General features: G+C 42.8%; 1 protein-coding gene across 1 annotated transcript in view; it reads right to left on the reverse strand.

The window, feature by feature from the left end:
* The window catches only part of AMOT (angiomotin), a 34,738-nt gene extending 29,862 nt beyond the window's left edge, over positions 1-4,876 (reverse strand). Inside the window, exons 1-2 of the mRNA XM_010290482.1 lie at positions 4,716-4,876; positions 2,344-3,262 (exon numbers count right to left, since the gene is read on the reverse strand). Of these exons, the coding sequence (XP_010288784.1) occupies positions 2,344-3,215 (872 nt within the window). The 5' untranslated portion in view covers positions 3,216-3,262; positions 4,716-4,876. The remainder of the gene's footprint in view (positions 1-2,343; positions 3,263-4,715) is intronic.
* Positions 4,877-17,434: the final 12,558 nt, after the last annotated feature.

Consider the following 17,434-nt stretch of genomic DNA (forward strand, 5'->3'; position numbering starts at 1 on the left):
TGGAGTTTCACATGCAGCCAGCCCTCTTCTGAACTGTCTTTAAAATTTCCAAATAACAGCACAGATGCCTCTGGCATGCCCAGTATTTACATTAAACCAACATCATTACAAACATATACGTGTTCCCAAACTTACACCGCCCAAGAGCAGGTGAGGCAAACTGTTTGCAGACTGGTTTAAACTTACCACACAGCCCATTCCTTTCCCAGACTGGGGAGGGTGAAGCATGAGAATGCTGTGAATTCCCCAATGTTTATCTTGCTCAACGAGTTTTATTTAACCGCATCGTTAGGTCACCCTCAAATTCCCCCGAACAATGAGGGGAAAAACCCGCAGAAAAGGGTGTGGCTTCAGGAGCAGAAAGAAGGGGCTTTGTTTCCTTGACACACGGTTCAAAAAATGCACACATTTACCAATCCAAATTAATCCCGATAAACACTGAGCTGCAGCGCAGGAAAACTGGAGTCTCTGAAAATACTTTATCACTCCAGCGAGGCTACAAAGACACTCGTTTGCACTGCCTGGTGCGAGGCCAACGCGCTCCTGAGAGTTTTATGCCTTTAAAATCCTCACACCATTACCCAGCTGCACCTTTAGTAACACAGAAGGTTTCTTGTCTAAATGACAGTTTCTCTTAAAGTGTGTGGGAGAGGGAGGGGAATAGAGGACTCGCTCCCTTCCTTTGCTCCGCTGCTCTGTAATTTATGGATTAGTCTTGCAATTGTTCTACTGCTTCAGCATTTGCTTGCAAAGGAAACCTCTTCTCTTTGCAGCTATTTAGGTTAAAAAGTAACCTCATTAGATTCCCAATGCTTTGAAGACAAATTTCAGTTGCTTCCCCTACTGGAAACCTTGCCAGCTGAACCTTTCTCCTTCCCCCCCTTCCCCTCCCCGTGTTCTTTCAAAGCAGCCAGGATCCATCCAATACAGACAAAAATCACCCTGTCTAGAGGAGCTGACTGTTGGCGTGTTTTCAAATACCTCTCCCTTAAACAGCAAACAGGCTACGTCTCAGATTCACTATATATAATATTATGAGTATTTCTGACGCAGCGTAACGATTAAGGATCTGTTTCCCTTTCCTGTGTGCACAGAGATTTGAGGCTTTTGAATTTTCAAAAACATTTGCAATGAGCTTCTACAATCATTACCCCCCCTAAACCCTTTACTTCCCCTTTTCCTGGCCTCTTTATTATTTATTTAGCCAGATCAAAGGGCCTTTTCATCAGGCTTGTATGCTGCTGAAGTCATTTCAGATCACAAACAATGGTGGCCGAACTCTGAAAATAGCTCCCCATAGGACTAGGAAGGTTCTGAGCAGACTCGAATTCCCCAAAGCTCAGACTCTGTTCCCAAATACAGATCAGTTTCTTCTTCACACTCCCCTTGAAACACAACACAGTATGTGCAAACACAAACACACAGAGACCTCACCATTTACTGAGGTAGCAACACCCTCCTGTTGCTCCTTCGTATTACCCTTTCAGCTTCAGAATGAGGCCAAAATCGTTATACCAAATCCCACCTGGTCTTAGACAGAGATGAGATGGTAAGGAAAGGGGTAAAGTAAAGGTGAATTTTTAGCCCACCTGAATAAAACTTCATCTTCACCCACACGGACATCAGAGTTTGGCTCAAGCCAAATCTAGTTCCTTATCTAGAGGAAACCAGAACAGGCTGAGATCTCAAATGATGCAAGGAAAATTAGCGAAAGCTAAACAAGCAAGTCTGGGAAGAAGCACAAAGCACGCTCCATTTTCCACTCCTACACTCTGGTCCACTGAAAATAAAATTTGAAAAACTCTAGAGGAAGCTCAGGTGATTTCTGTTACCTGCACCATTATTGCTTTCATTCACTTTCTCCTTTCCTATGTAGCATTTAGATGCAGTTTAAACCTAAAAAAATCTTTTGTCTTGGCAGATGTAATTAAAGAACAGCTTAAGTCTTCCCATAAGTAACTGCAAGTTTCTACAGCGAATCACACCATGACTTTGGCTTTTGTAGCAAACCTTTTGTAAGGCTCTGGAGCCTCAGCATTAAACTTCCCCATGCCATAAAAATCAAGCGGGCTTGTTTTGGGATTTTTTTTTTTTTTTTTTTTTTTGTTTTTGTTTTGTTTTGTTTTTTTTTAAGAAGAGTCGGGCCTCTCTAGGTAAGCTGCTGAAAGGGGTTACAGTTCTTCCAGACACAGTCTGTAGCTGAACACAATATGTCATCTCACATAATAAAGGTGGGAACTTTGCTGAAACAAAAGCTCCCTCAGGAGTGAGGGCAATGGACCGAGTTTTACACTGTCTTTCCTTACGTGGCTGTCATGGAGTTTGTTTTAAGATCTTGCTTACCTGACTGACCCATACTCAGGGGGATGTTGATACCTCATCATAGGCCCATCAGATCTTCCCTGCTGGCTCATGCGATGATCACTATAGAAATGTCCCGAGTCCTGAGGTTTGCAGTTCATAGACGGGGTGGACACATTTTTGTAAGGGTACTCTGGAGGAGGACCCCGCTGCTCCATTCCTTTCATGCTGGGCTGGGAAGGGGGCTGCACCGAGTTCTTGTAGAACTCGCTGGAGCCAGAATTTTTATAAGGGTCGCTGGACTGCTGAGGAGAAAGCGGAGAGAGGGGGGAGAGCGGCGCGCTCGTGACAGGTGCGTGGGCCTTGACACCGCTGGTGGCCAAGGAGAGCTGCATCAGCCTCTCGCTCAAGGAGCGGACGTGCCCTTGCTTGAGGTCCTTAAGTCCTTCATCCTGGTGGACCTTCCCTGGGCTCACCCGCTGAACCGTGGGCCGCCCTTCAGTCCTCATCTTTTGGTTGGTGACCCCCGTTACATAAAATGCTGCCCCGACGCTAGCATGCGGCTGGCCCCTGAAATACTGTGACTGGACTTTGGCTTCCTCATAGGTCGGGAGATCCTCGCTGTTCTGAAGTCGCGGGGAGAGCTGCTTCTCCATGATGCTGTTGTCCACCTGTATCTCCTGGCCCTGGGGCTCCTGACGGGCAGCATGAGTCACAAGCTGGTGGTCCTGGGAGCTCAGCCCTTCGTTCTGAGATGCTGGACTCCCGGTGCTGTTGAAAGGGGGGGCATTTCCTGTGGCTTGCTGGTGTAAGGCAAGAAGGTTACGGTTGTCATTTGGGTTTCCGTATCTGAGCTGCTCCTGCAGCAGGCGCTGTAAAACTGTCGTAGCTGCTTGCTCTTCTGAATTCCTCATCTCAAACTGTGGTGCCTTTTGGGTGGAATGTAAAAGCTGCCCTTGACCTAAGGAAAGGAGACACGGTTATTAGCGCCTGAGTGGATCAAGCAAGAGACATTTAAGTGCAATGGCTTGAAATACAGAAAAAAAGCAGGTTAGATTACCAAAGGTTCCCATAACAATGGGGGTCATCAAGGCCCTTGACCTAAGAAGGACTTGCATGCCAGGGGGCAAAGCATGGAAAGGTGATGAAAGGTGACTTGCAAATTTATAGGAATATCAATCGACTGCAAGCTATAGGGATGCATGCCAGATACGTCAGACAGCAAGGCTGCTTTCAGGCAGAAAGGAGACCTACAATTCACAGGATGGTGGTAAAAATGCCTAAGACCTGTTTGCTTTACACTTAGGGCTACCAACAGTGAAATAAGCTTCCCATATTTCCAGGCAGACAAGGATTAAAGGATGAAATTAGCATTTGTCAGTTTTAAGGGGGGGGGGAGCGGGGGGAAGAGGCCCATTGAGACATTGAGATAGTATATGGTTCAAAGGTAGTAAAGAAATCTCTTAGCTTAGATCGCTTAAAGCAATTAATGAATACCTTGTTAGCCAGCAAGTTTTTAGGAGTTATGAAACACCCAGAGTGAGATCAGCACCCAGTCTCCCTGCTGCAGAAAACACTACGTACTGGTGCAAGTGAGGACTCTCTAACTTCCTGCTATACAAAGGCAACCAAATCCTCACACATCTAAATATCGTCAGCTGAATGCATGCAAATGCAAGAGGGGGAAAAAAAGAGTTGTCTGATCTAAGGAACAGAAAAAGACCTCCGAGTGGCAGGAAAAAACACTGTGTACCCATGAGAGAAACACAAAGAGCCAATGTCAAGCACATCCTAAGTACAGATTAAGTCAGTGACCAACAGTGATTACACCTCACTCAGTCTCCCAGAGGAGTCAGGAATTCGTCATGGAAACTCAAGCCCATTGGCCTTGCATGAGTTGAAATACCCCAAATTAATGGTACCTTTGAGACATTTAACTAAGAGCAGAGCTACATTTGAGCTGGAACAGATCAGAATAGAGTGTATGCTTTACCTGTTGGCTAAGCTGTGGCTCTGCCCTGACAGCAGAACGCACACTGGTATTCTAGCACTTTATTTTGACCGCTTTTTTTCTGTATAACATTGTCTCCTAGCAAGAGATAACTTGCTCCCAACAGCTTGTTCCATGGCAGAACCAGGGATGGACTGCAGGAGTCAGGAGACTTGAAGGCTCTGCTTTGCTCTGTGACTCCACAACCACCCAGTTTTCTCCCTGAGGCCAGCCTACCACAGGAGCCTACCCCTGTAAGGCAAGGCCTGGATGCATCAGGCAGACAGAACCCTTCTGCAAAAGTTAAGGAAGGGAAAGTTAAAATCCACCTCATTCCAGGCTGCCTCACCAAACGAGGAATTCAGGCCCTGTTGACGGGACTGGAACATGATTCTTCTGAAATCCTGTTTGAAGTGGCACATACCTATTTCCTTCACTTTGACTTCCTTGGTAAGGAGGAGCAGTTCTGGCACATGTGGGGACACACACAGACTTCCTCCCGCGAGTCCAAAATCTCCGCTCAGAGATGGCTTCCGTCTCCTCTTCAGTAGGCCAGTTCACTTTATACTCTCCTCGCTTCCAAAATAATTCTGAGGAAAGCATGGAAAACATAATTTCAATCAGTAGATGAGACCCTAGAAATAATAAACCTTGGCCCATATTTCAGATTTCTCTTTTGCAGCTTCTTGTTTTCTCCCAGAGCCCAACCATTTTGATCCCTTTAGGATGAATGCCCCCCCCTTGGTCCCTAGCAATCTACTCCAGCTGCTGCTTTAATCATGACAATTTCTGCTCCAAAATTAAATGTAGCCAAGTAATGCTCTGTCCCATCTGTGCCTCCAAGTGAAACAGTGATTAAAACCCGCTAATTCTTTAACTCCATTGTTTCATTTTTTGCTAAGAATGAAAGCTGCAGCGCAGATGATGATGATACCCTGTGCTTATGCCTCCTTTTCCAGTGGTGCTGCGTATTTCAAACTACATCAGCAGAAATCCTTTGATGAAAGGTGATATGGTTAAATGCTTTATAAACTTCAACAAATTATGCCTCAGAAATGACTGTGAGAATGATAAGTATACGAATATTAGCTTTATTTTACAGACTGGAGAATAAAAGGACACTGACGAAGTACATGCCAGAAATACGTTGCAGAGCACAGCGCTAACTCCCAAAACATTCTTTAATTACATTACTTTTCCCTTTCAGAATATAAAGTACTAAAGCAACTTTAACCATTGAGGGGAGAATCAGGAGAACACAGAAAAATGTGTATTTAGGCATGTTATTCAAGAAGCAGTTAAACCTACTACTGAAGGTGTCCTAAATAAAAAAAGGCAAACGACACAAAAAAAGTGGAACATACTTGTGCGCTCAGTGTGCTTTTACTTCAAGGGCATGCAATTCAAACAGAACCAGTGAAATTAAAAATATTCATTGAGATGTATAATTTAACTTAATTTCCTGGAATGTTGCAAAAAATAAAGTGAACAGATGTAGTGAAGGAATGCAGACATGGATACTTCTGTCTCTGTCTTATTATGGCACACATCCACACCCAACAAAAATTATCTCAGATCTGCAAGTTAAATACTTGAGGTGTCAACAGCAATTTCAAGGCACATGAACAATATCTAACTGGGAAACAAGGCTGTGTTGTGTGGTATGGTACTTCAAGATGGTGGTTGAAAAAAACATCTAATGTCAAATTCTTAACTGGTGACTTAGCTCGAGAGGGATATATTGAAAACAGCTGCCAGCAAATATGCAGTAAAGAACCTTTAAACCAGGCATTAAGATAGCAGATAACTAGAGCAATTTCTAGCCTCTTTTCCCAGTGTTGCACAACAGAAGTTAAGGATTCCTTGTCCCCCTCATACCAGTATCATCACTGACTCTTCTTTTTTCTCTCCTTTTTTTTTTTTAAACAAAGTTGCCCTAAGCAACCCTTTTTATTAGAGCATAAAAAGGCTTTTATTATGCAATATGATGCTGCCAAAGATTTCTTTTGTCTCAACTGGAAAAATCTAAGGGGGGTGTGTGTGTGTGTGTTTATTTTTTTTAATACAAAGATACAACCCAGCTTGCCTCTCTGCCTTAAAGAATTTCTCAACAGACAAATTCAATCTGTGCATGTTTAACTCCTTCAAACGTTCAAGGAAGTAATTCTGTATGTGACCATTTCACACACAGAGTTTAACTTCACAGCAACACAAGCTTATTCTGCTGATCTGATGGAGAGCACAGTTCACACTGAAAGTATTTACTGGAACTGAATACTACTAATTTTAGTGTGGATGTAAACTAGGAATCAGCCTGGAAATCCAAACCAAAGGTGACTGAGATACAATATGAAGATATTCTGGCCAACAAATCCACTTTCTTTAAATACCAACTGTTAGCATTAAGCCTATTTTTTCCAGCTTCACCCCATTATTTTTAATTAACAAAGAAAATCTTGTGCAACTAACTTGGGTGGCAGCATTCCTGGCATCTGCTTTCTGAGCGAGCTGGAAACTCACGGCACAACCAGTGAGTTAACTTTTTTATGTAATGAAACACAAAATTGAACAGTACAGTTGGTACTGAAGCCCATGTGTTATTTATTTGGACACCAAATTATACTTGTGCTAGGCTCTCCCAGCAATTTCAGTTTTCGGTGTGCCAAAGATTGAAATTAGTGAGGTGCACTGGAAAAGTTGTTATGATAGAACTGGAAGGAAATTGGAATAGGTTCTGTTGGCATTTTGAACAGACATATTTGGGGGTTTAGCCTAAATCTATTGAGATGGATAGGGCTGAATTCCGATTACCAGCAACTCTGCAAAACTGTACTGGTTTATGGATTGGATAGTGCACTCCTCATAACCACAAAGCCTAGAAACACCTTGCTTTTCAAGTGGAAAATTCAGTTTTTAGACAAGTTCTGTTCCAAGGAACCACTGTGAAGTAGATTTCCCAGGCTGAACTGATTTCGCAGTTTGTTCCTGAGCATCGTAGCTCTATCATCTTACTCCCTTATTCTAACTTCTAGTCTGAAATTATTCATGGTAACTTTATATCTGTATGTTCTTGAGCGAAACATCAGAGTCCAGAACCGGTAGAACTAACACAGGAATTGCAAATTGAACTGCACGTAACCATGCTGAGATCAAGAATGGGCATAAAAGGGGAGGTAGCATAGGTACTATTTAAGGAAGAAAAGACCCATGTTTGCAGGGCATTGTGTAGAAGCCTCAGTTACTGAGTTTCTGTCTTAAACATCATGTAATTAGGCACAGGAACCTTGCCAGTCCCTCGTGAGGAAGAAAGAATTTAAAATGATAATACAGCCTGGCTGTAAGGAACCAAAGCAGCAAATTTCTGTACAGCATGCAAATATTTTTCAGCATTATAAAAATAAACAAGCTTAGACAAGCGAGCTACTCACCACTGTTTGATGAGTGGCTATAACGCTACAGCTCAATTAACCTGCATGGAGCAATAATAACCTCACAAGCGAAGAGAAGCATCTTTCTTTAGCTTGTGAAACTAAGAGGAATGCAAGAGTCCCTGTGAGGACAGCCTGTACATACTTGCCCAGAATTACTGCTTAGCCAAGAAGCTAATTAGCTTACGCATCAGGTGGGATGGGAACAGGTTCACCACCTCAAAAGGGCTGGAGTACAGTTAAGCACTTTCAGTTTTACTACTAAATTTTGTGTCACTCATACACAAAACAACCCAGTGACAGACTTCAAACTCAAGGAGTAACTTCTGTTAAGTAATTCTGTGGTGTTCTTAAAAACGGTGCATGTGATACTGCTTATCCTGGGTGGCAACAGGTGATGGGATGCTATCAGTTAGATGAAGTCTTAGGTTGTTTTTTTAGGTGCAGAGTTATCTTCAGACATACCTGCACACTGTAATAGGGGAGGGGAACACAAAACAGAGATGGCATAGAAAGGACTGGCGGTGAAGTCCCCGGGCAATCGCAGAGACAGGCTCACATGCTGAGTCACCCACTGTTTAATAGAAATATGCCTTTGCTACATGGCCTACGCAAAACCCAGCAGGCTGATTGCCAGATCCTGTAAAATTCACTTAACATGAGTGTCTATAAGACCACTGGAAACACGGCTATTCTGCACACACACTCACTTTGAAGTGGCTAGGAGCACCAGACTCACAAGGGCGAGGTCCAAAATTATTTAATGAATAGTGCAGGTTATCACTGAACGCTCTTCGTTTCATTTCAGCCCTACCCAAGGAGGAGGAAGGGAGAGAATACACACTAGGATGGTCCTTGAGAATAAAGGTTCCCAACGTCTGGCGCCAACACCCAAACCTGCAAGGCAGCACACAACGAATCCCAGAGTCGTGATAGCGTTTTAGCACCTGCTCCTAACCAAAAGTGGGTTTTAGACTCCAACCATAAACACTTCCCAGCTTTCATTCAACCATCCCATCCCTGCTTGCCTAGATCTGCTGACTGCGGCTCAGGTGATCTCGGAGGGTGGCACTGAGCAGGTGCATGGAGCAGTGCCAGCATTACTCATCTTCATACCAGAAGGACAGAGTCACCGGGCAAACAAGAAAAACTTCCTTCTTTTAACTAAAAACAAGAACAATGTCACCCGGAGGGGTACAAATAATACGCATACCCATTATATTAGATCATCAGGCAATTAATAGCGAGAGGCCACCAGAACACCTGAAGATTGATCATGGTTCTAACAGCTCTCTGGGCCAAACTGAATCCACCTTCAGCAAGGACTAGACTGCCTTGCGGAGAGCCACTAGCCATTCTCCTCAAATGCTCATGGTATTGGGATGTGGGCACAGAGCAGCACAAGAAAGCCTGGCAGGCCTGAAGAAAAAGCAGCAAGTCGCTTGGTCTGGCTTCAGGTAAGTCAGTCAAGACATCAACATAGGAAGACCCCCTCTAAATAACACTTCTAAGGAAAAAACTGAAAAGACCTTACTTGACCTTTGAATTACTGCTCCCTCACTATAAAGTATCAATTTCTCTACAGGGAAGTACCTATAATCTTCACCAACATAATTTAGGTTTTATATTACAAAGGAAAAAAAAAAAGAAAAAAAGAGAAGAATAAACACTTACAGAGCCTGGTATAAATAGGAATGTTTCATGGTTTTTAAGCATTTTGATAAGAATGCCATGGAATTTCAAGTTTCTCCATAAAGTTTCAAAAGTCAGAGGGGCAGGAGGATTTATTCTGAATATACTGGTCTAATAGCAAAACCAGTCTAGGTATATTCATCCAGCTGTTTTTATTGGGAGTATTTCTACATGAATACATCACACCATTCAGTTAAACTATTATGCAGCACTACCAAGCACTACTCACACATCTGCAGAGACACAAGCCTTGAGGGGCATATACTGCAATTTCTGCATATTTAATGAAACACTAATTCCAGCACAGGCAACAGGAGCTCTGCTACTAACTTCATAAAGGCCAAAACCTCACCTTTTAGATGTCGTCTTGAAAAAAACAGATCAAGCTTACACAGGTTTAGTCACATCAGGTCTCCTTTCAGAGGGCTGCCTCCCAGCACATACCGAGCAAGACTCATCTGCTTCGAACTTCACATATTTCCAGCAATTATCCTTGTAGAACCGGGGAATTGTTGTAAACCCGAGCCGCAATTTTAATTCAACATCAAGTTTTGTTTTGTCTTTTAAGAATGCTCCACTTCTTGCTGCTGCTAGCACTCAGGCAGCGCCCTGCTTCTGTCGTCAGCAGCCCCTGTCCCACAACTATCCCAAGTATGCCTCAGCACCATTTTCATTGCACTGTGCGGTTTCTCCATTCCTTCACTGATTTAGTCCAGGCCTCTCCTCCGGGCTCTCAGATAATGAAAACCATGTGAGAGTAAAATGTAATCTTCAAACACGCAAACCAGTTTCATGTGCATTATCAGAAAGGAGCAAAACGTTGACAGTGCATCATTTGTCCCTACCGATAGGATCGGGCTGTTTTAATTGCTGGTGAGATAAAAAAAAGATTAGAATCACCATCTACATTAAAAATAAAGTCAAAATTCAAACCTAAAAGCTTAAGTCCTGAAAACAATGAAAACACCCCCCCAAACAGATATATCCCTTTTATGCTACCTTAAGGTAGTTTCTCCTCATGTATCAGTTGTGACATCCCGAAAATTTGTATCATAAGTTGACACAAATAAAAACCGCAGGTGGAGAAGGGTGTAGAGAAGAAAACAATCACTATGGCCTAACTTTAGCATGGAATATTTCTGGCTTTTTCTAGCATTACCACAATTTAAACTATTTTAAGCCCCCATATGGAGGAGCTCTTCTTATTTCACAAAACAGTTTTACAGAATTTAACGGGACTAGTCACAGACTACAGAAAGCAAGCAGGCATGGGCCCTCCTTTTTTCAAAGGGCCTGCTTTTTTTTTTTTTTCCATTCTTTATAAAAAGAAACAGTTAAAATAAACGTAACACCAGTTGTCAGTCTGCCTAACAGAGCTGGCAATGCTCATTCTGAGATGCTGTGGCTCAGGAAGGGAACAAACCTAATGCTGTACTGGGACAACCCAGTATCATGAAGCAAGCCCATTCTGTGGTCTCAGTAGGTAGCATGGGTTAAAAAGACTGATCTGCTGGGTTTTATTTCCAAAAGTAAAACCCGACAGAAGATCCAGACCACCAAATTTTTAGAAAGCGAGGATGTTATAAAAGAACACCACCAAAACCACTTTTATCATAACCACCTGGGTTTTTCATGTGCACCTTGTAAAAACCTTTAATTACCTGTAAGATGATTAATTAATCCTCACCACCACACTGGGAGGAAGATATTCCTACGTTCGTTTTAGCACAGTGTTGGTTAGCTACGTCCTGGCCTACGTTTATGTTTTTGTTGCCACAACTATGTCACTCGGGGAACCGACTTCTTTCAATGCAACTATTCCAGCAACCACTCTAAAGCAGATGCAGTTACACTAGGAAATAATTGTTTTTAGGTATATTACTTAGGAAACCTTGTGTACACCATACCAGCAAAACTTCTTCCTTGCTAATATAAACATCATCACTACTAGAAAGATTCTCCATAATAACTGGAGCAGCAAAAATTTTAAGCGTAGAACCTGCCTAAATGGTTTTGATCGAGGATGTAGGCACCCCAGAACTTGTGCAAGCAGAAGGCAGGGGAACTTTCTGAGCATTTTCTACAGCTGGAGGAGATACTCCTGCAAGGTATCCCTGCAGAAACAAAAAGTTAGAGCTACACAATATTCCCCTAATGAAGGGAATCTGCATGTTCGTGTTTTGATGGCGCAGTGTCAGAGACTAATAACGCACCACGATCTTATGCCACTTAAGCAGCGAGATGTGCTGAAATGAACTTCACTGAACGCGCAGAAACCACAGGTAACACGTTGCTCCTTAAGCACAAATCCAAAATAATTAACCGTGCCCCAGCCCTCGTTCAGAGCCGTACTCGGTGCCAGCAGTGCCGGCAGCGGGGAACGCGTCGAGCTCTCCACGGCCTGAGGAAGGGAAGGGATGTGACTGCGAGGGCCTCGCTCAGGCTGGAAAACCTGCTATCCTGGGTCTCGCAAGGCAACACACAGCTGTGGTGCTCCCTCGGAGCCGTCTGCCTCCCACGAGAACCATCCCAGGTCCTGGTCTCCATTTCGGCCTTTGCGATTGCTCCGCAGAAACAGCCCTTCAAAATGCCACCCCGGCAGTTTGGGATGGGCCCGCGGCCTCCCATACGAATCTTCTCTTGCCATCCCTAGTTCCCCAAATCAGAAGTACACTGGTCTTTTTCCTGGTGGTAAATCCACTCTTCTCCCATAGGTGCTAAGATTTTTTTATTGCTTTTTCTTTTTTTTTAAACAAGCTCTGAGAGCTCCACACCGGATCCTGACTCGGCAACAGCAAAAGCTGGTTTTTTTCATGTAACTTTGGAGTGCCTTTTTCTGCCTGCTCCCTACGGTCCCCTGATCTTACCCAAAGGAAGGGTGGACTAGACCACATAATTGCTCTCAGTCTCTTCAACCTTTATCATTTTGCAGCGAAAAAGTGTTTCAAATTTGTTTTTACCCAACACGAGTATCAGCATCCAGTTGTGATGATTTCGGTAAACTACAGATTACCAGTTCCTTGTCCACCGCCGCAGGCTATCTTACGCTGGTTTTATGTTCCGTGTCTCCAGAAATATGGAGGACATTTCAGCTTTGTTTCTTTTCAAAAAGACAATGGGAAAACTAGGAAGATATGTTTTCCCACCCTATTCTTCCCAAGCTCCACAACGAGACGGGCTACCCCTAGTATGAAGCAATGCAATTTGTTTCAGCTGGACACAAAACCACTCAAATTAGAACAGCAGGAAAAGTCCACCAAACCCTGAAGCGAACAAAGTCACTGAAATGTGGAGTTACTTTCCTTGAGGGTTACAGTAAATAATCCTAAGAGATTAAGTAATTCTTCTAAAAAACAAGTTGTGTAGAGACACTAAGCATTTTAAAGCAAACAAACATTACTGTGATACAACTCTTAGACAAGGTCTCACAAATGCTAATTAATTCATGAAACAAAACCTTAAATTGGCCTAATTCATAGACATTCATATAAGAGAACTGCTTAACAACATCTTGGTCTACAAATAGACACTGTAAGTGCTTTGCTAATACAAATAATAGCAAGGCCTTTAAAAACCAATTTTATTAGTTCAGTGAACGTTTTTATGATTTAAACAAAGTCTTGGTTCTATATTCTAATCAATAGCGATGAACCTTACACAGTCCAACAGCAGTTATCAAGGAAAATGATCGAAGACCTCTCCAAACATTTAGTATTTAAAAAATAAAGGGTTATTTTAGGCTCAGACACAACCAAACTAGACAACAGTCATTCTGAGAGAGGATGAGAAAGTAAAAAAGCAACAAGTATGAATGGCAGTATTTATCTCTGAGCCCTTCTGCCGGACCAAGAATGCAGACTGCGTGCCAGTAAAATATGAGACGATTCAGCTATTAGAAACAGGAGAGAGCACTCACTTTTCCAGCGCTCAGCTAGCAATACGGGAGCTGCTCACAACAAAGCATGACGCATCGAACAACCATCACGAAGGATGACCACAACTCGTGATCCCCAGGCGCTACAGGAGACTCCAATACACGTTCTTCCTTCACTTAAAGCTAAGCACCTCACATAACCACTACTCTACCAAGATGTGATTTTAAGGCTTTCAGAACTCTGTTTCCACAGGCCTTTTTATTTTGTTCTCAGCTTTTTTGTTTTGTTCACTACTTTTTCTTTTCCATTGCTATTCAGTCACCTATTCCTATCCATTTACCTATTCATTCCTCATTCACCAATCTCCCGCTGACATCAAATGTCTGGTTTGCCCTGAACGGCCGATTATGCACAGGTAAGTTTCAAGCATACTTTTACTTAAAAAATTACATCCAAGTGTCTAAGTAAACACAAATTTCATCAACCCTGAAAAAAATCCTTTCACTTACAGGCCTAGGAGGCAAGTAAGACAAATACTATATTGCATATTTAAAAATGAATTGCTCCTAGGAGCCCCTTTACATTAGTATTCCCCAAAGTTGTTGAGATTTTTTTTCTGTCCTAAAGATTACATTTCAAGGCTACTCTGGAGAGCCAAGTAATGTGCAAGATGTGGATATTTGCTGACTTTAGAGTTCTCCACACAGTACAGTATTTTCACATGGATACAATTTCAGCATCAAATCTGTTCAAAGCATGAACCAAATACTTTTGCAAAAGCTGAAGGTACGGCCGTAGTGTGGAGGCTGCAGTAGGCAATTCTTCCCGTGGCCGGCACTGTGTTCCAGAGCTGTTTGGGAATACACTCTCTCCTGTCTAAAAGGGTTTAGCAACTGAGAAGCTCCTGCAGCCAAACTGGACTCACAGGGCAGCTGTGTGCCTCTTCTTTCATAAAGACAACGATTTAAAGCCTACAGTATGATGCTGGTGTATATGGGGCACACACAGAGAGAAGATCAGGCAAAAGAGGTAGATGAAAGTCTAACCTAGAAAGTAACTACTCATCAGAAAGTAAGACAAGCAAAGAGCTCCTGAAAGCAGAAAATTAGCTTAGAGAAATCGGTTGTTGCCCAGATTCAACACAATGGACTAAATCATTTTGACAAATCCTCTAGTGCTTCCTGAAAGTTTATAACCCCAGCAATAGGCAATTTGGAACACTTCTATGAAGAACCAAGAGATCCAAGTCCTCTCTTGTATTTCAGTGGATAGAAGAGGAGAAAGAGAGCCTTCAACCTTATTGCCAATCACCAAGAATGGCTGTTCTCACACTATTATAAACATTTGGTCTCCATGGAAGGGGGATACCTAGCAGCAAACATTGGCAACCGAGGACATTCCACTCCCACTATACCGTCCACATTAGCAAGGAGAAAAAAAATAATCCATAAGGCTGTTTCAATTAGGAAACCTTTGAGAAGACGTCTTCAAAAGTGAGTGTCTGAAATAACCTTGAAATATGGGAATGTGCAACAACAGTTAGACGGGGGAAAACAGGCATCTTACTTTATTCTACAAGCATTTACACTTCACCCCAAAGTGGGAACATCTAATAATCCAAGAACCTTTTGCCAAGAACAAGGCCATAGTTTTCTTTTTAATTCAGAACAGAGCCTAACACACACCATATTCTGCACTGAATGGAGAATCTCATAATTTACAGGTGTTTGGAGCTAGATCTCAGTTTAATACAAACTCTTAACATGAAAGAACTGTCTTATATTAAGCTTTGTCTTTCCATCAGGTTACACTTCTGCAGCTCTTTAAAAGGTGTCAGTAGGAATGAAGCAAGAACTGCAAAATGGAGTTCTGCCCCATGAGAGGTATGAACAGATAAATTTATTCACAGCTAGAAGTATTTATATGTTACCATATACTTGGACCGTTGGTAATTCTAGAATTAAAGACTTATCTCTAGATATACATTAATCCAGCAGCAACATAAACCTACATCAGATTTTGCTCCACATTAAGAAAATAAAGCCTTTAACAAGCTGAAATTTTACTTCAGCTCTTCATTCACTATATTAACAGTGAGCCCTAGCTACGGACCAACACATCATTGTGCTGGGTGCTATACAGAGTTAAGTGGTGCAAGTTGTTCCATCAAAAAAGCCAACTCCTCCTCCCCCCAAAAAAGAAAAAAAAAAAAAAAAAAGAAAAAAACTCACATTGCACTCAACTGGAAACAAAAGAAAGGGACAGAAGAAGCAGAAGCGTTTATGTTTTTTGAGAACTTGTGGCTTGCAAATTCTCAGTTTCACTGTCATGGTTTGGAAAACGTGGCAGTAGAGCAATGTAACCTTATTTCTAAATAAACAAAAAGATTGGTCAGTCTGCTGATGAAAGACAGGATAAAGAGAACAAGAGAACTATTAAATTATCTACACTTCTAGGATTCTTGCTATTCTTTCGCAAAGTGAATGGCTTATGCTAATCAGAATGCATCTGAAATACATCATTCAAGCCTTCGTGTACAAATACAGTTCTTATTTATCCAGAAAGATCCCCACCAGCTGGCAATGTTTGCATACAATGTTAAACCCAACTTCAGGAGCCCATGCATTATGAGTCATTTTACATTTAAAACTTTAGTTCTCCTAGCTGTTCTTGAAGATGGTGTATCCCATGAGAAGAACTTTAGTGGAATTCCACAATAACACACTATGTTACCATCCTGCTTCCTCTTGCACAAAGAAGTTACAAGTTTTCTGTTGTTTGGTGGGTTTTTTTTTTTTTTTCTCCTAATGGTGCTTTCCCTAAAGAACATCTTTGGAGAAGGGACAAAAGGATTTGCACCAATCCCTTCTATATGAATCAAATATTTATGCTATACCCTCTTCAAGCACTTTCATCTAGCAACCTATGGAATGTGATCTCCTGACCTTAACACTCAAGCATGTCTAAATCAGCTGCCCCTTGAGCTGTATTACAGACTACAGAGAATTTTTATACATTTGTATAACGGGCATATGAAAACCCTTGTGGCCCAGCTGTGGCATTCGGTGCTACAAAGCATACATTAGCCCAAAGTCACTCAAGCATACTTCAAGAAAGAGCAATGCTTTGATTCTTCCACATTTATGGCACAATCTGATGTCACGTGTCACCGTAAATAGGCAGAATGATGAACCATGCTACCAGTGTATTAACCAGCCATCACAATGTAAATCTGTGTCACGCCAAACAATACCAAAACTACGAGGGGCCAGCGCCGCTGCAATCCCATGTCCCACTGTACGGCCCATTCTGCCAACTCCACACTGCCCATCTTCCTTTCTAAAGCCTCCAGCCTCCTCCCCAGGACAGGCAGTGCTGCCTGCAAAACATCTCCAGAATGAGAAAGACAACGAGCTTGGGGGAAGACCAGGCACCCCTCTCCCCATTCCTGGAAATCCTACCCCCTCCTCAAGAAAGCGCTAGAGCAGAAACAAATCATTCTGTGTTGTGTTTGTGGCTCCCAGGAACATTTTAAGGATGGGGTTAAGTTGCAAGTAAGTTTCCTGGAGAAAAAGAGAGGGAGACCAAGTGCCCCAGATGAACCTGCAACTTCAGCTATGGGACAAATTTTTCCAGGGTCAGCTCATGACCCTAATTCTAGAGGAGCAGTCACTGAGGTAACTCTGGTGAAAATCTGACCCAAAGATTTAACAGGGTCACGGTCTTGATGGTTGGGTTCATGTTTTTAAATCAGCCCTGAAAAACCAACGTGATGTGGCCCATCACTCGCACAGGAGCAGCACAAGGGTTGTAGGACAAGCCTGAGAAGATGATTCTTGTGTGCCCACCTTGATTTGGCAGAAAGGTTCAGTCCCCAGAAAGAGTCAAGGGTAGCAGAAAAAAGTGAGACAGCAGTGAAAACCTGCACCACGTCCTCTCCCCCGAGATGGATCCTGGTCAGGCTCCTGGCCAGTCCCCTCGCTGGCTGTCACACCTCCACAGAGACTGAGGTGCCCTCAGTTCTCCAAGGGTCTATCAGCTCAGAGCATGCCGACTTGTTGCCCTCCCTTTAAGGGAGGAACGGGACACCTTTTCCACTCTGCCCTCCCCTCCGAAATCCCTCCAGAGGAGATGAAGGGGGAAAAAAA

The sequence above is a fragment of the Phaethon lepturus genome, unplaced genomic scaffold, assembly GCF_000687285.1.
Source record: "Phaethon lepturus isolate BGI_N335 unplaced genomic scaffold, ASM68728v1 scaffold23967, whole genome shotgun sequence".
NCBI lineage: Eukaryota > Metazoa > Chordata > Aves > Phaethontiformes > Phaethontidae > Phaethon > Phaethon lepturus.